Source organism: Oncorhynchus keta, chromosome 18 (assembly GCF_023373465.1).
Source record: "Oncorhynchus keta strain PuntledgeMale-10-30-2019 chromosome 18, Oket_V2, whole genome shotgun sequence".
Taxonomy (NCBI): domain Eukaryota; kingdom Metazoa; phylum Chordata; class Actinopteri; order Salmoniformes; family Salmonidae; genus Oncorhynchus; species Oncorhynchus keta.
In genome coordinates this window covers 22,805,367-22,830,227 of record NC_068438.1, presented here as the reverse complement: position 1 = coordinate 22,830,227, position 24,861 = coordinate 22,805,367, and the positions used below count along the sequence as shown (strand labels likewise).

General features: G+C 46.4%; 1 protein-coding gene across 1 annotated transcript in view; it reads right to left on the bottom strand.

Annotated features, from left to right (window-relative positions):
- Positions 1–16,884, bottom strand: part of LOC118371706 (serine/threonine-protein kinase TAO1) — a 37,792-nt gene extending 20,908 nt beyond the window's left edge. The window contains exons 1-9 of the mRNA XM_052467630.1: positions 16,305–16,884; positions 5,508–5,764; positions 5,334–5,405; positions 1,290–1,391; positions 1,128–1,173; positions 919–1,015; positions 671–784; positions 426–517; positions 62–155 (exon numbers count right to left, since the gene is read on the bottom strand). Of these exons, the coding sequence (XP_052323590.1) occupies positions 62–155; positions 426–517; positions 671–784; positions 919–1,015; positions 1,128–1,173; positions 1,290–1,391; positions 5,334–5,405; positions 5,508–5,639 (749 nt within the window). The 5' untranslated portion in view covers positions 5,640–5,764; positions 16,305–16,884. The remainder of the gene's footprint in view (positions 1–61; positions 156–425; positions 518–670; positions 785–918; positions 1,016–1,127; positions 1,174–1,289; positions 1,392–5,333; positions 5,406–5,507; positions 5,765–16,304) is intronic.
- Positions 16,885–24,861: the final 7,977 nt, after the last annotated feature.

Sequence of the window (24,861 nt, the reverse complement as noted above, 5' to 3'; positions counted from 1 at the left end):
TTAAAAGCGGACAAATTCCTTCTCCTAAAAGAATCAACTCTGATGAAGCTACATGACGTACCATTCACTTGACTGCAGTGTGGGGCTTTCATTCTGCGCTATGTGATACAAGGCACTCATCGCATTCATATTGAACAGTGGAGGTTTTCTCTCAGCTAGAAAAAAAGATCAGAGAAAACAATAGGTTACCAGGATCCACTAACAGCCAAACATAACAAGGAGGACAGTGGGGAGGAGAAGAACTAGGAAGACAGACAAAACCTTGCACATGTATTATTTCAACCAGTATGAAAAAATGAAAAATAGGTATACTTTCTTTACTGGCCAGATATTGGTTTGAGATATGGAATGAACAAAGGAGAACATTAAAACAACAGGAGAGCTAGAGTTGAACCAGAGCAGAGTACATGGACTAAAGAGTTTACCTAATTCAATGCAAGTTATCCCCAGAGACCAGATGTCAATCTTCCCATCATATTGACCCTCGTCCATAGCCAGGATTACCTCTGGGGCCATCCTGAGGAAACATACCCATTTTAATGACCGTTACACCGCTTTTGATTTGATGGAAAATATTGAATGAGACTATAGAGGGTGCCCCATTTCAGAATTCTTCCCCATGTTTCAAACACCATCCATTTTTCTTGTACATTGGAATTCTGCCACTCACCAATATGGCGTCCCCACAAAAGAGTTGGCTGGAGAGACAATGGAGGCAGAACCAAAATCTGCAAGTTTCACCTGGCCAGGTTCTGTCAGCAAGACGTTCCCTGCCTTAATATCTCTGTCAGACAGACAAACAGAGGATAGCAATTATGGCATGAGAGCTTTGTTCCACTGGCACAGGCACACTCCCCCCTAAGGGCACAAAGAAGTCAGTCTAGCACATCCACATATACAGCTACTAGCACTACTCACCGGTGAATCATGTTGTGGGAATGAAGGTAAGCCAACCCCTGTAGAGCACCGTGGGTAATCGCTGCTATTTCCATTTCTTGTAGAGGTTTCTTGTGAACTACAGAATATGTAGAGATAGAGGTGATGAGAGTGCTGCAAATCATGGTGAAAACCACAAAGAAGAACTCATCTTATAAGTCATGACTGTGTCATAAAAACTCCCATCTTACCTTCCAGGACATCAGAGGCAGAGCCTAGACAGTATTCCATCACCAGCTACAGAGACAGAAAGAGAGAGTGTTGTACAGGGTTAACTAATGTACCTGTTTCAGAGTATTCACAATAGCATTTTGACCTATTGTTTATATTTTCCATTCAGATAACACTCTTACCCAGGCAGTGTGCTCTCGCAGATAGCATCCCTTATACTCTATGCTGTTTGGGTGCTGTATTCTCTGCAGAAACTTCACCTCCTTGATTATGTCTTGCCATTTCTGTAAGGTAAAACAGTGGAACGATTACATCATGCTTGCGTAACAAGCTCTAAAAGGGCCAATCCCATCCTCTTGTTTTGGTAAAAAGCTGAGGGATGCGCCTGGAGAAATGTACTGACCATCCAAGATATCACATTTATAGTTTTAAGAATGTTTTGACGCTATACAGTTTGTTTACAATTACGATGCTTACAAATACTGGAGTAAAACAAGGTTATATTTGGGGTTCTGATGGGGTACGACAGTTAAACTAAGCTCATTAAGTATTTATAAAAGTTATATTCTTCAAGAATCAATAGGTATATCATTCATTTATAAGTCCAAAAATGGATCTAGCAACTGCAGATTGCCACTTTAAACAATAAGGACAGAGATGCAGGCTGGAACTATGTGTTCTACATGGAACTTTAGTTACTTCCCTTTGAGTTCCACTCTACTTCTTTGAGTTAATGAATTACCCAATCCAGTCATTTTGTCAGATTCAAATCTGATTATCAACTGTTTTTAGACTGCGCTTCAGGGAACAGGCCACTGATTTGCAATTCCACTACTTTAAGCAAATAAGCTAGATGTTTTAACTGCTGAGAAACACAACAAATCCCCTTGAAGACCAAAATGTAGAGAAAATATAGGCCTAAAGCTCCAAACTCAATGAGGAAAGGATCTTGAAGGAATAGGCCTTGTTAGATTAGATGCTATTGAGCCTTTTCACTGTAAACCAATAGAGACAACAAACAAAACATCTGTAACAGCCCTGCACTGTCTCAACTCATTGAAGTTGGGTAACCTTTAAAACGAGGCAACCGTATCCTGGAGAACACGTTGTGTCATCACACCACTGATCAAATCAAATGTCATGGGATTAATAGATCATATTGTTTGTACTCCATGCCTACATTGTCACACAATTATCTGATTTACATATTTTTGAGCCAACTGTGTATTTTTTAGAAAAAATAATGCTATTTGCAAGTAAGTGAGAAATGCTAACTAACAAAACTAGAATTATGAAAGGTGCTGTAACAAAGTAAGCTTAACCTGGTAACTGATAACAAGTGTGACATTTTTGGCTGAATCTGTTGTGTTATAACTAGTGTTGTGACGATACCATGTGGAGAAAACAATCTGTGGCCTAGCATCCCGTTTCCCCCTGTACCCCAGCCCCTTGTTCACGTTTTCACTGAAATGCACACTTCTACTCAATACAACACATATTGAATTTAATGTCACACGTTCAGTGTATAATATAATACTGCATAGACTGGCTGATTTGCTCATATTTAAAAAAGGCCTACCTGTGATTTGTCTGGAGGAAGGAATACAAATGCATAATGATCTGCAGGTCACTGTGTCAGTAAGGGGAAAACACTGCATAATGATCTGCATGTCACTGTGTCAGTAAGGAGAAAACACTGCATAATGATCTGCAGGTCACTGTGTCAGTAAGGGGAAAACACTGCATAATGATCTGCAGGTCACTGTGTCAGTAAGGAGAAAACACTGCATAATGATCTGCTTGTTATTGTGTCAGTAAGGGGAATACACTGCATAATGATCTGCTTGTTATTGTGTCAGTAAGGGGAATACACTGCATAATGATCTGCTTGTTATTGTGTCAGTAAGGGGAAAACACTGCATAATGATCTGCTTGTTATTGTGTCAGTAAGGGGAATACACTGCATAATGATCTGCTTGTTATTGTGTCAGTAAGGGGAAAACACTGCATAATGATCTGCTTGTTATTGTGTCAGTAAGGGGAAAACACTGCATAATGATCTGCTTGTTATTGTGTCAGTAAGGGGAATACACTGCATAATGATCTGCTTGTTATTGTGTCAGTAAGGGGAAAACACTGCATAATGATCTGCTTGTTATTGTGTCAGTAAGGGGAAAACACTGCATAATGATCTGCTTGTTATTGTGTCAGTAAGGGGAAAACACTGCATAATGATCTGCTTGTTATTGTGTCAGTAAGGGGAATACACTGCATAATGATCTGCATGTCACTATGTCAGTAAGGGGAAAACACTGCATAATGATCTGCAGGTCACTGTGTCAGTAAGGGGAATACACTGCATAATGATCTGCATGTCACTGTGTCAGTAAGGAGAAAACACTGCATAATGATCTGCATGTCACTGTGTCAGTAAGGGGAAAACACTGCATAATGATCTGCAGGTCACTGTGTCAGTAAGGGGAAAACACTGCATAATGATCTGCAGGTCACTGTGTCAGTAAGGGGAAAACACTGCATAATGATCTGCATGTCACTGTGTCAGTAAGGAGAAAGCACTGCATAATGATCTGCAGGTCACTGTGTCAGTAAGGGGAAAACACTGCATAATGATCTGCTTGTTATTGTGTCAGTAAGGGGAAAACACTGCATAATGATCTGCTTGTTATTGTGTCAGTAAGGGGAATACACTGCATAATGATCTGCAGGTCACTGTGTCAGTAAGGGGAAAACACTGCATAATGATCTGCTTGTTATTGTGTCAGTAAGGGGAAAACACTGCATAATGATCTGCAGGTCACTGTGTCAGTAAGGGGAAAACACTGCATAATGATCTGCATGTAACTATGTCAGTAAGGGGGAAACACTGCATAATGATCTGCATGTCACTGTGTCAGTAAGGGGGAAACACTGCATCGGTTAACACAGACACACACTCTCTCTCCCTTCCTCAGTCTCCCTCGCTCTCATAAACACACACACTCTCTCGCTCTCTCTCTCCCTTACTCTTGTAATTGTTTTATTTAACCTTTATTTTAACTAGGAAAGTCAGTTAAGAACAAATTCTTATTTACAATGACGGCCTACATGGCCAAACCCGGACGACGCTGGGCCAATTGTGCGGGACTCCAAATCACGTCCGGTTGTGATACAGCCTGGATTCGAAACAGGGTGTCTGTAGTGATGCCTCTAGCACTGAGATACAGTGCCATAGACCACTGCGCCACTTGGAGCCCAAACAAAACACACACCACTCTCTCCCTCTCCCAAACACACTGCTCCCAACTTTTAAAGCTTTAGGCACCAAACAGAATTTAAGGAGCACCAGAAAGAAATAGATTGTTGATATAGTTTATTCTTACACTAGGCCTATATGAATCCTACCTTTGAAGCACACCTCATGAGTAGCAGACCCTTTCCCTTTCTTCCTGTGCCAATCAAATTTGCTTAAACCTAGTCAAGTTACCAGGTTGTTAGCTAGCTAGGTAACATTACTGAACAACGTTGTTCGTTATCAAACCAATAATTAGAAACCCAGGATTAGTTAACAACAGACAGCGACATGGTTTATTTAATCATTTAAAATGCGCGTGAATCCTGAAAGAAAGAAAAACTGGAAATATGGGTGATATTTTTTAACTGTTTAGGCTAGAAACAAGCCGTATTCGTTGCTGTAAAGCTGCAACCATGCCTGGGGCAAAGCGCTGCTCCACTCCCCTCCCTGACACTCAGAGGCTGCATGACAGTGAACTTGCAAAGACTACTCAGACTGGTCTGTGTGCTCTTGGTCAAAACATGCAATGAAATTATATAATGTGCCAAAATTTCTCGCTTAGCACACTGCTAACAACACTGCTAACAACAGGAGACTCATCAGGGTCTGGGTCTGCATCCCCGCTCACCATCACGGCTAAATTCTATTTGAAAATCCTGACAGAGGAATAGATGTACATGGAGAGAAGCAGGTGACAGGGCTGGTAGGGGATGTGGATGGCTGATTACAGCTGCAACATGTGATATGTGCTTGAAAGTGAAGTGGATATCATTGGACTAGTAGTATCACATGAAACAGCACTACGGTATTCTAAATTGAGGTATCATAACGTTTTGGTGCAGTGATATTACCAAAGTACCGGTATACCGTACAACACTGGTTATAACCGTTTGATGTAACATCAACGGCATTTGGTGCACAGTCAGTCTCTTACCTCGTTGGATTGTTTTCCACTGTACGACATCTTCTTGATGGCCACCACCTCAGTGGTCCGCACATCTCGTGCCTGAAGAAAAATACAGTCAACACCCTGCCCTATATCATAAACAGTTCTGAATGTAAGTCCAGCTCTGTTACTGAGCACAGAGTGGCGGGTCCAAGTACTCACAAAGTAGACTGCACCGAAGCTGCCATGTCCGATCTCTCGCAGGTCTGAGAACAGTTTCTCAGGGTCCTCCTTGAAGAAGAGCTCAGCAACATCGGGGTCTTTCAGGCTCCCCGCCCGACTAGTGTTGGGCATGCTGAGGGGGGGACGTGCCAGTGCCGCCACCGCCGCGGCCAGGGATTATCTGGATATGCGACAGTGACGTGACAGCCCCCACCGACGGTTCATCTGCAGGACAGTGGTCTCATACGTGTACACACCTGGGGGGATGGAGAGGACAGAGAGTGAGAATAGGACTTTTAATACTGATTAACTAATGCTGAAAAGCCTACATGGGGGACGGGGCAGCCCTAAGCTCAGAATAAGCCTCCTTCAAACCTTTTCCTGCACAGTCAGTATCGGGCCATGTAACCATGATAACTAAAGAGGCACTATTCTGTAAAAAAAAAAGAGAAAAAAAAAAACACTGTCTCTAGCTAGGCTTCCATCCAATTGGCGACAGATTTTCATGTGAATATTCTTAAATCTGCATAAAGAAAATATATGCATTTTCCCACCAGTGGTATCTCCATCAAACTGACTTATTGAGGATAAAAATCAGTGCGTGATGACATATTGCACACAAAATGTACTTTTTTTGCTTATGTTTTCGTCTACCGAATAAAAATCTAAAGTTGAATGTGTTTCCATCGCATTTTCAACTCTACCAATTTTGTTACTCTGGTCTTGTCACTTGTGTTTAAACCAACAGCTCGCAGATACAGCGCGGTAGGCTAGTCTACATGAGATTATTGGGGATACAAGCAAGAATATTTATTAGTCAAACTGCAGTCATGCATCGGTCCTCATGTCACCAGAATCAGACCCTCGATACTTATTGGAAAGGAGCATCAAGATCATTGTGCACTCTCACGACCCTGTGAAGTTCATACATTGTTTCATCTGTAGCCTAATAAAAACTACGACTCGACACCATATCGCTCAACTCCAAGATTACTTCGATATGATGGTTAATATTGTCCTTAAAAAGGTGTTTCTGTAACGGCTCTCTTCTATCTCCTCCTCTGACGAAGAGGTAGAACAAGGATCGGACCAAAATGCAGCGTGATGATGATTCATGATATTTTAATGAAGGAAAAACTATACATACAGAAACTACAAAAATAACGAAATGAAATAATGAAAACCGAAACAGCCCTATCTGGTGCAAACACAAAGACAGGAACAATCACCCACCAAACACTCACAGAATATAGCTGCCTAAATATGGTTCCCAATCAGAGACAACGATAATCACCTGACTGATTGAGAACCGCCTCAGGCAGCCATAGACTACGTAGACACCCCACAAAACCCCAAGACAAAAACACACCACAATAACCCATGTCACACCCTGGCCTGACCAAATAAATAAATAAAAAACAAAATACTAAGACCAAGGCGTGACAGAACCACCACCCTAAGGTGCGGACTCCCGGACGCACATCAAAACCATAGGGAGGGTCCGGGTGGGCGTCTGTCCATGGTGGCGGCTCCGGCTCGGGACGTGGACCCATCTCCATAAATGTCTCAGTTCCTCCCCCTCGCGTCCTGGGATAGTCCACCCTCGCCACCGACCATGGCCTAGTAGTCCTCACCCAGAACCCCACTGGACTGAGGGGCAGCTCGTGACTGAGGGGCAGCTCGGGACTGAGGGGAAGCCCAGCACTGAGAGGAAGCTCAGCACTGAGAGGAAGCTCAGGCAGGTAGTTGGCTCCGGCAAATCCTGGCTGGCTGGCGGATCTGGAAGAGTCTGGTTGACTGGCAGATCTGGAAGAGTCTGGTTGACTGGCAGATCTGGAAGAGTCTGGTTGACTGGCAGATCTGGAAGAGTCTGGTTGACTGGCAGATCTGGAAGAGTCTGGTTGACTGGCAGATCTGGAAGAGTCTGGTTGACTGGCAGATCTGGAAGAGTCTGGTTGACTGGCAGATCTGGAAGAGTCTGGTTGACTGGCAGATCTGGAAGAGTCTGATTGACTGGCAGATCTGGAAGAGTCTGGTTGACTGGCAGATCTGGAAGAGTCTGGTTGACTGGCAGATCTGGAAGAGTCTGGCTGACTGGCAGATCTGGAAGATTCTGGCTGACTGGCAGATCTGGAAGAGTCTGGCTGACTGGCGGATCTAGCTGCTCTGGCTGCTCCATGCAGACTGGCAGCTCTGGCTGCTCCATGCAGACTGGCAGCTCTGGCTGCTCCATGCAGACTGGCAGCTCTGCTGCTCCATGTAACCTGGCAGCTCTGGCTGCTCCATGCAGGCTGGCAGCTCTGGCTGCTCCATGCAGGCTGGCAGCTCTGGTTGCTCCATGCAGGCTGGCAGCTCTGGCTGCTCCATGCATGCTGGCAGCTCTGGCTGCACTGAACAGGTAGGAGACTCCAGCAGCGCTGTAGAGGAGGAAGGCTCTGGCAGCGATGACCAGGCGGGAGACTCCGGCAGCGCTGTAGAGGAGGAAGGCTCTGATAGAGCTAGACAGGCGGGAGACTCCCGACAGCGCTGGAGAGGCGAGGCGCACTGTAGGCCTGATGCGTGGTGCTGGCACTGGTGGAACTGAACCGAGAACACGCACAGGAAGCCTGGTGCGGGGAGTTGCCACTGGAGGACTGGTGTGTGGAGGTGGCTCTGGATAGACCGGACCGTGCAGGCGCACTGGAGCTCTTGAGCACCAAGCCTGCCCAACCTTACCTGGCTCGATGCCCACTCAAGCCCGGCCAATACGAAGAGCTGGTATGAACCGCACCGGGCTATGCACCCGCACTGGAGACACCATGCGCTCCATAGCATAACACGGTGCCTGCCCGGTCTCTCTAGCCCCCCGGTAAGCACAGGGAGTTTGTGCAGGTCTCCTATCTGGCATAGCCATACTCCCTGTGAGCCCCCTCCCAATAATTTTTTAGGGCTGACTCGCAGGCTTCCATCCGTGTCGCCGTGCTGCCTCCTCATACCAGCGCCTCTCCGCTTCCGCCTCCAGTTCTTCCTTGGGGCGGCGATATTCTCCAGGCTGAGCCCAAGATCCTTCACCATCCAGTTCGTCCTCCCATGTCCAGTCCTTCTCTCGCTGCACCGTGGTGCGGCTACACTCCCCTGGTTTAGCCCAGGGTCCTCTCCCGTCGAGGATTTCCTCCCAAGTCCAGAAATTCTTGTCGCGCTGCTCCTGCTGCTGCTGTTGCCTGTTACCACGCCACTTGGTCCTGTTGTGGTGGGTGTTTCTGTAACGGCTCTCTTCTATCTCCTCCTCTGACGAAGAGGTAGAACAAGGATCGGACCAAAATGCAGCGTGATGATGATTCATGATATTTTAATGAATGAAAAACTATACATACAGAAACTACAAAAATAACTAAATGAAATAACGAAAACCGAAACAGCCCTATCTGGTGCAAACACAAAGACAGGAACAATCACCCACCAAACTCTCACAGAATATGGCTGCCTAAATATGGTTCCCAATCAGAGACAACGATAATCACCTGACTCTGATTGAGAACCGCCTCAGGCAGCCATAGACTACGTAGACACCCCACAAAACCCCAAGACAAAAACACACCACAATAACCCATGTCACACCCTGGCCTGACCAAATAAATAAAGAAAACACAAAATAATAAGACCAAGGCGTGACAGTTTCCACCATCATCTCTCACATAATATATTTTACAGACACAAAAAGATTCCATCATGTCAAACAAACAAATTGTCTGCATTTATAAAATTGTACCGAAACTGTAACGAGTTTCCTCCTCTTCTTCCGAAGAGGAGAGGCGAAACGGATCAGAGGACCAATACGCGGCGTGGTAATTTTCCATGGTACTCTTTAATGCTATCAGGTACACATGAACAAACTAACAAAACAAAAAATGTGAAAACTCAAATTACAGTCCTATCTGGTGCACACACAGAGACAGGAAACAATCACCCACAAACACACAGTGAAACCCAGGCCACCTAAGTATGATTCTCAATCAGAGACAACTAATGACACCTGCCTCTGATTGAGAACCATACTAGGCCGAAACATCGAAATAACCAAAACATAGAAAAACAAACATAGACTACCCACCCAACTCACGCCCTGACCATACTAACTAAACACAAAACACAGAAAATAAAGGTCAGAACGTGACAGTACCCCCAAAGGTGCGGACTCCGGCCGCAAAACCTTGACCTATAGGGGAGGGTCTGGGTGGGCGTCTGTCCGCGGTGGCGGTTCTGGCGCGGGACGCGGACCCCACTTCACGATTGTCTTTGTCCGCCTTATTAACAGAACCACATCCTCCATCTCCACTATCTTACTTCCCACCAGGAACATGATGCCGAACGGGACGTACCACATGATCCAGGACACCAGCACCATGGTGGCTTCATTGAAAGCGTTGAAGAAGCGTATGAGCTCCTCCCCTCTTCTCCCAGCTTCCTCAGTGCCACACCGAACACCATGGCAAAGAGAACCAGGCCCAAGATGTTCATACCATCTGGTTCTGTGCCCACAGGAACCATGGCAACCCCTCTCAATGACCCCACTGGACAGAGGGGCAGCTCGGGACAGAGGGGCAGAAGCTCTGGACAGAGGGGCAGGGGCTCCGGCGCCTCTGGGCTGAGGGGCTCTGGCGCCTCTGGGCTGAGGGGCTCTGGCGCCTCTGGGCTGAGGGGCTCCGGCAGCGGCGCCGGACAGGCGGGACGCTCCGGCAGCGGCGCCGGACAGGCTGGAGGCTCCGGCAGTGGCGCCGGACAGGCGGGACGCTCCGGCAGCGGCGCCGGACAGGCGGGACGCTCCGGCAGCGGCGCCGGACAGGCGGGAGGCTCCGGCAGCGGCGCCGGACAGGCGGGAGGCTCCGGCAGTGGCGCCGGACAGGCGGGAGGCTCCGGCAGCGGCGCCGGACAGGCGGGAGGCTCCGGACAGGCGGGAGGCTCCGGCAGCGGCGCCGGACAGGCGGGAGGCTCCGGCAGCGGCGCCCGGACAGGCGAGAGGCTCCGGCAGCGGCGCCGGACAGGCGGGAGGCTCCGGACAGGCGGGAGGCTCCGGCAGCGGCGCCGGACAGGCGAGAGGCTCCGGCAGCGGCGCCGGACAGGCGGGAGGCTCCGGACAGGCGGGAGGCTCCGGACAGGCGGGAGGCTCCGGCAGCGGCGCCGGACAGGCGGGAGGCTCCGGCAGCGGCGCCGGACAGGCGGGAGGCTCCGGCAGCAGCGCCGGACAGGCGGGAGGCTCCGGCAGCAGCGCCGGACAGGCGGGAGGCTCCGGCAGCGGCGCCGGACAGGCGAGAGGCTCCGGCAGCGGCGCCGGACAGGCGGGAGGCTCCGGACAGGCGGGAGGCTCCGGCAGCGGCGCCGGACAGGCGGGAGGCTCCGGCAGCGGCGCCGGACAGGCGGGAGGCTCCGGCAGCGGCGCCGGACAGGCGGGAGGCTCCGGCAGCGGCGCCGGACAGGCGGGAGCACCTGCAGAGAGGAGACAGAGAGACAGCCTGGTGCGTGGAGCTGCTACAGGAGGCAGCGGCGCCGGACAGGCGGGACGCTCCAGCAGCGGCGCCGGACAGGCGGGAGGCTCCGGCAGCGGCGCCGGACAGGCGGGAGGCTCCGGCAGTGGCGCCGGACAGGCGGGAGGCTCCGGCAGCGGCGCCGGACAGGCGGGAGGCTCCGGACAGGCGGGAGGCTCCGGCAGCGGCGCCGGGACAGGCGGGAGGCTCCGGCAGCGGCGCCGGACAGGCGGGAGGCTCCGGCAGCGGCGCCGGACAGGCGGAACGCTCCGGCAGCGGCGCCGGACAGGCGGGAGCACCTGCAGGGAGGAGACTGAGAGACAGCCTGGTGCGTGGGGCTGCCACAGGAACTACCAGGCTGGGGAGACTTTCAGGAGGCTTGGTGTTAGGAGGAGCCTGAAAGACCGGGCTGTGGGGAGCACTGGAGCTCTGGTGCGCAACCTTGGCACCACTTCCCCAGGCTGGACAACTACTCGAGCCCGGACCCTCAAGAGTGCAGGCACAGGTTGAACCGGGCTGTGGGTAAGCACGGGAGATCTAGTGCTTACTACACGCACCTCTCCCCTAGGCTCCACTCCCACAGTTGCCCGGTACGAGCGGAGCGCAGGCAGAGGACGCACTGCACCCTCCCAGCGCCCGGAGACACAGCACGCAGAGCCGGCGCAGGATAACCTGGACCAAGACTGCGTACCGGCGACCAGACCCGCTGAGCAGGCACCATACGCCCTGGCTCAATGCCCACACTCGCATGGCACTCTCGGGGGGCTGCCCTATAGCGCACCGGGCTATGGACACGCACTGGCGACACCGTGCGCTCAACCGCATAACACGGTGCCTGACCAGTAATGCGCTGCTCATAATAAGCACGAGGAGTGAGCTCAGGTCTGCTACCTGGCTTAGTACCACACCTCGTGTGCCCCCCCCCAAAAAAAAAATTGGGGCTGCCTCTCGTACCTGTCGCACTGCCGTGCTGGCTCCTCATATTGCCGCCGATCAGCTTTCGCTGCCTCCAGCTCTGCTTTGGGGCTGCGATTTTCCCCAGCCCGTGTCCAGGGTCCCTCTCCGTTCAGTATCTGCTCCCATGTCCAGGAGTCCTGTGATGGTGGCCTCTGTTGTTGATGCTGCTGCTGCTGTCGTCGCTGTCCTTTACCACGCCGCTTGGTCCGATTGTGGTGGGTGATTCTGTAACGAGTTTCCTCCTCTTCTTCCGAAGAGGAGAGGCGAAACGGATCAGAGGACCAATACGCGGCGTGGTAATTTTCCATGGTACTCTTTAATGCTATCAGGTACACATGAACAAACTAACAAAACAAAAAATGTGAAAACTCAAATTACAGTCCTATCTGGTGCACACACAGAGACAGGAAACAATCACCCACAAACACACAGTGAAACCCAGGCCACCTAAGTATGATTCTCAATCAGAGACAACTAATGACACCTGCCTCTGATTGAGAACCATACTAGGCCGAAACATCGAAATAACCAAAACATAGAAAAACAAACATAGACTACCCACCCAACTCACGCCCTGACCATACTAACTAAACACAAAACACAGAAAATAAAGGTCAGAACGTGACAGAAACCTCCTGTTCCCATCACAGCTGTCGTAAAAATAATATATATATATATATATATATATATATATATGGTATGACTTTACTCGCATAAAAACTGTATATGGAAACATGGTTCATGTCATTATTATTTTAAGAGACTAGAGGTCGACCGATTAATCGGAATGGCCGATTAATCGGGGCCGATTTCAAGTTTTCATAACAATTGGAAATCTGTATTTTTGGACACCAATTTGGCCTATTTTTTAATATATTTTTTTTACACCCGTATTTAATCTTTATTTAACTAGGCAAGTCAGTTAAGAACACATTCTTATTTTCAATGGTGGCCTAGGAACAGTGGGTTAACTGCCTGTTCAGGGGCAGAACGACAGATTTTTACCTTGTCAGCTCGGGGGATTCAATCTTGCAACCTTCCGGTTAGTCCAACGCTCTAACCACTAGGCTACCCTGCCGCCCCTGTATTATATTAAGTTAAAATAAGTGTTCATTCAGTAGTTGTAATTGTCATTATTACAAATACATTTTTTTTATTTTTTTTAATTGGCCGATTAATCAGTATCGGCTTTTTTTGGTCCTCCAATAATCGGTATCGGCATTGAAAAATCATAATAGGTCGACCTCTAAAGGAGAAACCCTCGAGTGGCAGAGTTGTGTGCAGTCTTCGGTCTCAAAGGTTTCCTCAGGTGTAAAAATTTTGTTGTGTCATCATTGGTTTGAGAGAGAAATAACACCAGTGCTGTGCTTCCAACTTTTTTGGCTCAGTCCAGTGTTCTCTCCCTTGGATATGACGCACGCCATGGGCTGCTTTAGGCAGAGGATGAGAAAGAAACTAGTGTGCCTGCCATGTCCAGCCCATTACTGTAGGATCATGGCCCTCTGAGCATCCCTGGCTGCCACAGGAAAGCCTAATAATAGGAGCGAGGGATGGGCACACTGGCCAGTGACGTCAGGCTGAGCTCTGGAGAGTGGCCAGTTATAGCTCTCGGTCCATTCCGGCAAACGAAGTAGGAAGAGACCACAGTCTCCTGTTTCCATAGAAACAGCAACTACTGTAAGAAAGCCAGTGGGCTGTGTCCTGGCTGATAGACAGAGGTATGCAGACAGACAGATGTAAGGGGGAAACAAATAAAATAGTCCTGCAGCTGATAACCTCACACAAAGAAAACCCAACATTACAACACAGTAGGTGACTAAGGAATGGATGATATGAGCTATGCACCATACCATCCATAACATAAAACTGGCTAGTTGATAGACCTGTATGGTCAAGACAGACATTTCCTCAGTCAATTGATTCAAATATATATTTAGGGGGTATTTTCCATCCTAAAAAAAAAAATGTTTTTACTAGGCCTATTCCAACATTGCCAGAGGAAGACCAACAAGTGTGGTAGTAACATGTTGCTCCTATGGTTCATAGCTGCCTGTGTAACATAGCCACTCCTCGACAACACCAGAAAATTGACTAGGCTACAGTGCCAATTTACAGCTACAGTGCCAATTTTGCAATTCAAAAACATTTCTGGCAGTAACACAATATGTCACTGTCTGTATGCCTCAATAAACATGTAACTTATCTCTGGCTCTTAAACATGATGTAATTGTTGATAGCTAACTAGTTATCTGAGGAAGGTTGACTGTGCCCAGCCAGCTCAGATGATCAGTTGCACACAGACATACTGAGCAACACTCTCCCTCTGACGCCAGAGTCACAAGACTGTTCCTTTCCTTCTCAGCCTGGGAGGAACAGCACAGCCGGACTCCAGTCCCTCAGGCACAGCAGGCAGACATCCTTTGTCCCACTGGACGACTCACTCACTACCCTGTTGTACAGATGCAGCCACAGCCCTGAAATAAAGTCTCATTAACGGCATGGGACTGTGGCTTTATTGCCATTGTTGTTTACTACATTGTTGTTCATGAATGAGCATTGTTGTTGTAGCCTATCTCTCATGATGATGACGTTTTGAACGACAGGGTGCATGTGAGAGCAGTGACAGCAATGGTAACTGATACATTTAATGATACACTTCGACGTGCAAGACAGACAGACACAGAGAGAGAGAGAGACAGAGAGAGAGGGCGAAAGAGAGAGACTGCAAGAATACAACCGGACAGGACAACAAAGCTGGAGGGATGGAATTCCCTCTGCATGCTGTCACTGCACTGCATTTCTCAGCATTTCCTGTTCGCTCAGCTATAGGCCCTGCTGGGAATTGTTTCAGGCAGTAAGACTATTCTATCGTAGCCTATACAGCCCTAGCAATGGTGTTGCTTTGGAGCTCTTAGAGGGGGAAACTATTGTATTATATGTGTAAGTGTAATGTGGTCTGTGATGGGCTAATCAATCATCTCATGTATTCACAATGCAAGGCTGTGGATACAAACATGGCCATCCTTATTGCCTATCCCTGGGACCCATTTGTGTCTCTCTCTCTGGAGTATCCAGGACACTGTTTTTGAAGTGAATTGAAATGCAATTCATGAATTGATAAATCCTCATAGTAGAAAACAATTAGCAATATTCAATTAACTTCCTGATTTGAAAACTGAATTGACCCAACCCCTTTGTTTTCATGATTATATAAGAGCCCCATAAACAAATGAAATTAGTATGAACACATAGCCAACTCATTTCAGTTCACACGGTGAAGTGGCACCCACTTAATTGACCAACCCCCCCAACACACACACAAACTGAACCAGGGAAATAATTATTATTAATCAATATGCAAGGAGGACATCATATTTAATGTGCCTTCCAGCATTCATGGAGCCTTTTAGGCCAACGTTAACGGATTGGGGCATATGAATGTCACAGCTAACAAATCCAATCATAGAGGGGTCCAAACTAGGGTAATTAGCAGCTAGATGGGAATGCAAACTTTTGCCAAGTGCTGTCTCATTATTTAAAATAATAATAGCCAGGCTTGTGCACTTGTAGGTTTATTAAAATGCATTTAGTAGTGTTCTGTTCATATTAATGATGTGTACCTATTGCACAAGGACTGGAACACCCAGCATTTGTAAACCAATTTTGTGTGGATCAAAGAAACAGATGACATAACAAAACACACTATTGTTTACCTTCTGATCTTTGCAATAGATGCAACATACACCTAATATGTACCCTAGTTAATGTGACAGTACAGTAGCAAGATTGTAAATGGGCGAATGGCGTTCAAGGCAAACTCATCATTGAGAAACGTCCCTAGACGCTCACTGGCAAGCTGCCCAGCAAATGCTAGTAGTGGCATAGCTAACACATACCTAGCTAGCTATAGCCAGGACATTGCTCGAAGTTCTGTCAGAACTCTCCAAAACATGTAACATTACTACGAGACAATGCTGCCAACTTTAGTAGCAAGCTATGTAATTGCTTTACTAATGTCAACAAACTGGAAAGTTACCGGTAGCTAGTTACCTACACCCCATTCGAGTAGTTCGGTCGATGCAGCCAAGAAAACGTGAAGCAGCTAACTAGTACTACTGTTAGCTAACGATGTTACTAGTAACGTTAGCTAGCCATAGAAGCCAACTTAGTTTCTTACGTGGTGTGCAAGCAATACATGGTGATATGACAAGTGTTGTAGGTATACGTGTATTTTAGGGCTACGTTGCAAGTACTGTTTACCACCGTATCATTCACATTTTAACCCGTTAAAAATGTGATGCTAGCTATCATTAGCTGCTGCTAGCCAGTTTAAACTCACCCTTCCGACGGGCCTGGCTGGTTTGAGCCGAGCAGAGAATGTCGTGTGGTTGAACCAATTGTGGACAGGAAGAGTACTGGACGTGTGTTTTTTCCTCGATTATATTTTCCTTACACTGATTTCTGATGTTTTTCAAAGTTGTCAACCGATTTGTTGATTTAGATTGGCTGTGTAGAGTTGGCAAAAAATCTCCACCCTTGCCTTGGACTAACGGGGGCCCAGATTGTCGAATCTCGTACTACAGGCAGATCCCAAAGATGGCGGCCGTGCTTTCCACCGCCTCCCTCCGTGACAAATACGGTGGGGAAAAATGTGAGGGAAGCTCAAGGAGCACCACGAAAACAACTACACTGAAAGCGACCGCACCCTTGATATCATCGGAAAATTGGAAAGGCCTTTTCTTTGAATGAGAGTAGGAATATGTTCAATATTTCACAGTGTTTATGCTGGGATTCTCTCCCGTCCTCTTTCAATTCAGTCTGTTTCTGGAACGCCAGTTCCGCCCTATCGCTGTAAACTCCCTCTGACCCATTCATAATTATACAGTCATTGCTCTGACCCAATACTCTGACCTAAACGCGTGGAACAGCTACCAAAACCCCTATGAGAGGTGACAATGCAGTTACTGGTCTGCAGACTAAATAGTTTCTCTAATTACTATGGACAAAATAAAATGGCATGCCCATATAGCATAACAAGTTCTTGAAGCTATGGACATTGTTTTTACAACTTTTCCCCAGCATTACTTAGCATGATGTAGCTCTTTTACATTTTTATTTTATTTCATCTTTATTTAACAAATTCTTATTTACAATGATGGCCTACCAAAAGGCAAAAGACTTCATGCGGGGACAGGGGCTGGGATTAAAAATAAAAATGACAAGAGAGACTGCCTTTTGGTAGGCCGTCATTGTAAATAAGAATTTGTTCTTAAATGACTTGCCTAGAGAAACCACAACACAACATAAAGAGACCTAAGACAACAACATATTATAGCTCTTGAGAACCCAAGCAGACCAAAGGTGGTTTACAGCCGGTCCCAAATGTGATGCAGTTGGAGTCATGTTAAGGGAAAGGCATTTCCATGAACATCACTGAAGTTGGGTTCAATTAGTGCAATTTAGTTTCAGACAGATACATTATTGGAATATCTAACAAATAATGCCGATGGTCATAACTAGGCTATTACAGATTGACCAATTGTGAGTCCACTATTCTATTTCGACAACCCAAAGAAAAGGAAAACAGATGATGTATTGTATCAGTGATATTAGTAGGCCTAATATGAAGTGCAATGAGAGACTAGTCAGGGACCATATCACCTCCACCCTACCTGACACCCTAGACCCACTCCAATTTCCTTACCTCCCCAATAGGTCCACAGACGACGCCATTGCAGTTACACTGCACACTGCCCTAACCCATCTGGACAAGAGGAATACCTATGTAAGAATGCTGTTCATCGATTACAGCTCAGCATTTAACACAATAGTACCCTCAAAACTGGTCATTAAGCTCGAGACCCTGGGTCAGGACACCCTATGCAACTGGGTCCTGGACTTTCTGACGGGCCGCCCCCAGGTAAGACTTTTTCTTGGTTTGCTGCTCTTGAAGGATTTTTTTTCATGTGTAGCGCATGAAGTGAAGTCAATGTCTGTAACATTTTACAAGAAAACACCCTAATGGAATATTAGGGACTTGTGTAATAACACTGTAATCACACTAGTTATAACATAGCAAATTAGAATGAATTGCATTACGTAGAATGTATGCACACATGACTGTAAGTCGCTTTGGATAAAAGCGTCAGCTAAATGGCATATATTATTATATTATTATATTATTATATTATATTATTATATTATTATATATTATTATATTATTATATATTATTATTATATTATTATTATTCGTATTATATTATTATATTATTTATTATTATTATTATTATTATTATATATTATTACAGGCTAATTAATCCAGTTGATCCTACATTAAGAAAACCTTTGACTAATTCATGATTATACGGAATGTGAAACAGTAAAAAAAAGCTGGTGACAACTTTCTCTTCTAAACTACAGTGAACCAATCGGTGCTCCAAATAAGCAGTTTATACTCTTGTTTGGCTCCCATCCAAATGGCCAGCCCTACCAATAAGGCTGCAGCCTCTCTTTATCCAAATGAACAGGAAGCCTTTCAGGCCATATCATGAATGGGAGATACAAAAGTGCTGTACTGCAAGTAAAAATTCTGATGCCAAAGAAAAAAAGGTGATCATGAAGAATACAATGCTGTATATGAAAGGTGCTTCCAGATTAAGATAAAGAGGATTTTAAAAGATACTCCTATTAAATGTACCCTTTTACAAGAGGACACAATTTAGAAAGAGGCTGGATGATAGGGCGCTAGATGTAGCCTATCCCAAAGCTGTTCAAGTGTTTGCTAAGAAGAAGAAAACTGTGAGCTCAGTAGTGCTATACTGCCTAGAACTTCCTTCATCCTATCTCTGCCTCTAGGCATTTTCTGAGATAGGTCTGCGTGTGCTGCCTCTGCCCTATTTAAGGGCTTTATTGGCATGTGAAACATATGTTAACATTTCCAAAGCAAGTGAGTAGATAATAAATGAAAGTGAAATAAACAATAACAATTACAAGTAAACATTACACAGTTCAAAAGTCATATTATGTCCTAATGCAGTGTTGTAACGATGTGCAAATAGTTAAAGGGGAAAATAAATAAACATAAATATGGGTTGTATTTACAATAGTGTTTGTTCACTTCACTGGTTGCCCTTTTATTGTGGCAACAAGTCACACGTCTTGCTGCTGTGATTGTACACTGTGGTATTTCACCCAGTAGATATGGGAGTTTATCAAAATTGGGTTTGTTTTCGAATTCTTTGTGGATCTGTGTAATCTGTGGGAAATATGTGTCTCTAATATGGTCATACATTTGGCAGGAGGTAAGGAAGTGCAGCTCAATTTCCACCTCATTTTGTGGACAGTGTGCACATAGCCTGTCTTCTCTTGAGAGCCCTGTCTGCCTACGGCGGCCTTTCTCAATAGCAAGTGAACTACGTCATCAAAGTTGGCATGCCGTCACACGAGCGTGGCGAAAATGGTGTCTGGTGGAGAACAACAACAGGGCCACATAAACGTAGCAAGCATCGGAGGAAATGAGAAATCAAACGGGAGAACAAGGGTACGTTTGTGACGGAGGAATGTGTCCCTTTCTGTCGCTGGTTGTAGCCATGGACGTGCTGCTGCTGTGCTGCCGAACACGTGCTTCAAATTCTGTTTCGAACGTAACGTTAGCTGTGACAAATTAATGTCATCAGATGTGGGAACTCCATACTTTCAGTGGGCGATTTTAGCATGGTGGGGCAAACACAAAAAAACGTTTTGGGGATACATGACAGCAAAGGCACAACACTAAATTATACATTAATTGTACATCTATCCCTCCAGTGATAATGCTAAATTGTAATTATTTAGCCTCTATGGCCTATTTATTGCCTACCTCCCTACTCTTCTACATTTGCACACACTGTACAGTTTTTTTCTATTGTGTTTTTGACCGTACGTTTGTTTCTGTGTAACTCTGTGTTGTTGTTTTTGTCGCACTGCTTTATCTTGGCCAGGTCACAATTGTAAATGAGAACTTGTTCTCAACTGGCCTACCTGGTTAAATAAAGGTGAAATAATGACAATAATAATTGCGCTATGACGGTGACAAACGGTGCCCACATACTGTTAGGGCGTACTGTCCCAACATCTTACCACTGCCGCACCAGGCTAACAACAGAGCCTTGTCTGGCAGCAAAACAGTTCATTTAGCCGAATTGACTTCCTTTAAAAAAACAGCTGAAATGGCTGACTTGCTTAACCCTTGTTGTGTTCCGGTCTGTGGGACCCATTTTCAATGTTTACTAAAATTGGAGAAGAAAAATGACACAATAAATAATGTTTTCAATCTGAGACTCGTTGGCCTTTGGTAATTTTCTGCGAAGAACATGTACAATAACACATTTTCATTGAGTGCTGTGCACTCCCTACTAAATGTATATTACATATGTGGACCTGAGGGTAATACAAGTGGGTGAAAAACAGTAAGTAAGGTTTGCTATGTGCCTTCACTCTGTCTTCTTCCTCCCTGGGCCTGCTGTTTCAACATATCACCAATAACCTGTCTCCTGCTTTTCTCACACACTTTACCCTTTGTAGTGTGTGAAACCACACAATGTCTTGTGGGAACCTGCACAATGTTATTACAGTACATTATTTTGATACATTGTACAAAATTCAGTATTTTCCCACACTCTATACCAGCCAGGTGCAAATTGGGGGAGTAGCACAACAAATATATAGCTTTGCATGTGTGGCTCCTTACCACAATCAATCAGTATGGCAAAAGTAATCTCTCCTCAGAGGGCCTAACAAATCATTTTTGCAGAGACAGCTGGTGTGAGCTAGTGTGGAAGGAGCATCTTCCACTTTGGAAGATGAAGAATTTTCTGAATATGAGGATCATGTCTCTGTCAATTCGGAGTCTGACAGTGAGTTGGAAGAAGAGGATGAGATTGACCCTCAGTCAGCCCGTCAGCAGCCAGCCTAGGACCAACCCGTTGGCAACCAGCTCATCAACAGCCTGCAGGAGAAGAAATGTGGACATCAAAGAATTCTGAAATTAAATGGTCTTCTTGCCCAAGGAATGAGCCACCCCGCATGGCTGCCAATGTGATAAGGATGCAACCAGGGCAGATGAGGATGGCGGTTCCTCATGTCTTCTTTTGAACTGTTCATCCCAGACACCATCCATAAAATCATTCTGGACTTCACTAATTTGGAGGGAAGGTGTGATTTTGGAGAGAGAGATGGAAGGAGATGGACCAAACTCATTTGCATGCATACTTTGGAGTTCTTATCCTTGCTGGTGTTCAGATCCAATGGGGAATCAACAGAATCCCTGTGGGATGAAGAAACTGGCAGATAACTTTTCCGTCCAACAATGTCTCTGGAAAATTTCCACATTATTTCCAGGATTATCTGCTTTGATAACTGAGACACCAGACCAGCCTGGCTGCAGAGAGACAAGCTCGCTGCAATCAGGTCAGTGTGGGACAAGTGAGTGGTCCGCCTTCCCCTGTTTTACAACCCTGGTGTAACGGTTCTCCTCGTCATCTGAGGAAGAGTGGTCAAGATCGGACCAATGCGCAGCGTGGTATGTGTCCATGTTAATATTTAATAAATCAACTGAACACTGAATAACAAAACAACAGCGAGTGAACAAAACACACAAAACACTAAAGAGGAAATAACTACCCACAACTCAAGTGGGAAAAACAGGCTGCCTAAGTATGGTTCTCAATCAGAGACAACGATTCCCAGCTGCCTCTGATTGGGAACCATACCAGGCCAAATACATAGAAATGGAAAACATAGAACACAAAACATAGAATGTCCACCCCAACTCACACCCTGACCAAACTAAAACAGAGACCTAAAAAAGGAACTAAGGTCAGGACGTGACACCTGGGCCCAACGTTACTGTTGATGAACAGCTTATGCCATTTAGGGGCTGCTGCCCCTTCAGGCAGTACATACCGTCTAAACCCGCAAAATATGGAATCATGATCTGGGCTGCTGTGATGCTGCTTCATCATATGGGTGGAACTTGCAAGTGTATACAGAGAAGCCATATAGAGGAGGCCCTGAGAAAAACCAAGGGATCTGGGTTGTCCTGGACTTGACACAGGGACTCTGAGGCCACAACATCACATGGGATAAAAGGTGCTGGTGCCCTCGACCAGCACAAAAACATCCTGTGGCGGACTGCAATAGCATCGAATAGCCCCTGTGATATGCAACTGTTCAGGGAAGTCAGGAACCAATACACGCAGTCAGTCAGGAAAGCTAAGGCCAGCTTCTTCAGGCAGAAGTTTGCATCCTGTAGCTCCAACTCCAAAAAGTTCTGGGACACTGTGAAGTCCATGGAGAACAAGAGCACCTCCTCCCAGCTGCCCACTGCACTGAGGCTAGGAAACACGGTCTCCACCGATAAATCCATGATTATCGAAAACTTCAATAAGCACTTCTCAACGGCTGGCCATGCCTTCCGCCTGGCTACTCCAACCTCAGCCAACAGCTCCGCTCCCCCCGTAGTTCCTCACCCAAGCCTCTCCAAGTTCTCCTTTACCCAAATCCAGATAGCAGATGTTCTGAAAGAGCTGCAAAACCTGGACCCGTACAAATCAGCTGGGCTTGACAATCTGGACCCGCCATTTCTGAAACTATCTGCCGCCATTGTCGCAACCCCTATTACCAGCCTGTTCAACCTCTCTTTCATATCGTCTGAGATCCCCAAGGATTGGAAAGCTGCCGCAGTCATCCCCCTCTTCAAAGGGGGAGACACCCTGGACCCAAACTGCTATAGACCTATATCCATCCTGCCCTGCCTATCTAAGGTCTTCGAAAGCCAAGTCAACAAACAGGTCACTGACCATCTCGAATCCCACCGTACCTTCTCCGCTGTGCAATCTGGTTTCCGAGCCGGTCACGGGTGCACCTCAGCCACACTCAAGGTACTAAACGATATCATAACCGCCATCGATAAAAGACAGTACTGTGCAGCCGTCTTCATCGACCTCGCCAAGGCTTTCGACTCTGTCAATCACCATATTCTTATCGGCAGACTCAACAGCCTCGGTTTTTCGGATGACTGCCTTGCCTGGTTCACCAATTACTTTGCAGACAGAGTTCAGTTATTTCAAATCGGAGGGCATGCTGTCCGGTCCTCTGGCAGTCTCTATGGGGGTGCCACAGGGTTCAATTCTCGGGCCGACTCTTTTCTCTGTATATATCAATGATGTTGCTCTTGCTGCGGGCGATTCCCTGATCCACCTCTACGCAGACGACACCATTCTATATACTTTCGGCCCGTCATTGGACACTGTGCTATCAAACCTCCAAACGAGCTTCAATGCCATACAGCACTCCTTCCGTGGCCTCCAACTGCTCTTAAACGCGAGTAAAACCAAATGCATGCTTTTCAACCGATCGCTGCCTGCACCCGCATGCCCGACTAGCATCACCACCCTGGATGGTTCCGACCTTGAATATGTGGACATCTATAAGTACCTAGGTGTCTGGCTAGACTGCAAACTCTCCTTCCAGACTCACATCAAACATCTCCAATCAAAAATCAAATCAAGAGTCGGCTTTCTATTCCGCAACAAAGCCTCCTTCACTCACGCTGCCAAGCTTACCCTAGTAAAACTGACTATCCTACCGATCCTCGACTTCGGCGATGTCATCTACAAAATGGCTTCCAACACTCTACTCAGCAAACTGGATGTAGTCTATCACAGTGCCATCCGTTTTGTCACTAAAGCACCTTATACCACCCACCACTGCGACTTGTATGCTCTAGTCGGCTGGCCCTCACTACATATTCGTCGCCAGACCCACTGGCTCCAGGTCATCTACAAGTCCATGCTAGGTAAAGCTCCGCCTTATCTCAGTTCACTGGTCACGATGGCAACACCCATCCGTAGCACGCGCTCCAGCAGGTGTATCTCACTGATCATCCCTAAAGCCAACACCTCATTTGGCCGCCTTTCGTTCCAGTACTCTGCTGCCTGTGACTGGAACGAATTGCAAAAATCGCTGAAGTTGGAGACTTTTATCTCCCTCACCAACTTCAAACTTCAGCTATCCGAGCAGCTAACCGATCGCTGCAGCTGTACATAGTCTATAGGTAAATAGCTCACCCATTTTCACCTACCTCATTCCCATACTGTTTTTATACTGTTTTTATTTATTTACTTTTCTGCTCTTTTGCACACCAATATCTCTACCTGTACATGACCATCTGATCATTTATCACTCCAGTGTTAATCTGCAAAATGGTATTATTCGCCTACCTCCTCATGCCTTTTGCACACATTGTATATTGACTGCCCATTTTTTCTACTGTGTTATTGACTTGCTAATTGTTTACTCCATGTGTAACTCTGTGTTGTCTGTTCACACTGCTATGCTTTATCTTGGCCAGGTCGCAGTTGCAAATGAGAACTTGTTCTCAACTAGCCTACCTGGTTAAATAAAGGTGAAATAAAATAAAAATATTTTTTTTACTTCGCACAAGCTGGGACAGCAGCTCCTCAAGAGGAAGCTGATGATAGGAACAGTACGAAAAACCAAGCCAAAGCTCCCATCTTAGCTGTTGAATACACGTAACAGGCCTATCAATTCCTCTAAGTTTGTGTTCACAGCTGACACATCCCTAGTGTTCTACGTGCCAAAGAAAGGCAAAAATGTGGTACTCATGAGTACGCTGCATAGGGATGGGAGAATCTGTGGCCAGGAACATCAAAAACCAGAAATCATAATGGATTACAATGCCACAAAAGGAGGAGTGGACAATTTAGACAAGTTGGTGACTATTCTACTGTCACACTGTACGCTACTGGGGGAGAAGTCAGGTGCAGGAGAGCAGAGTTGTGAACAGGAGCACACTTTATTATTTATTTATTGCAGAGGCAATAAAACAGACAGAC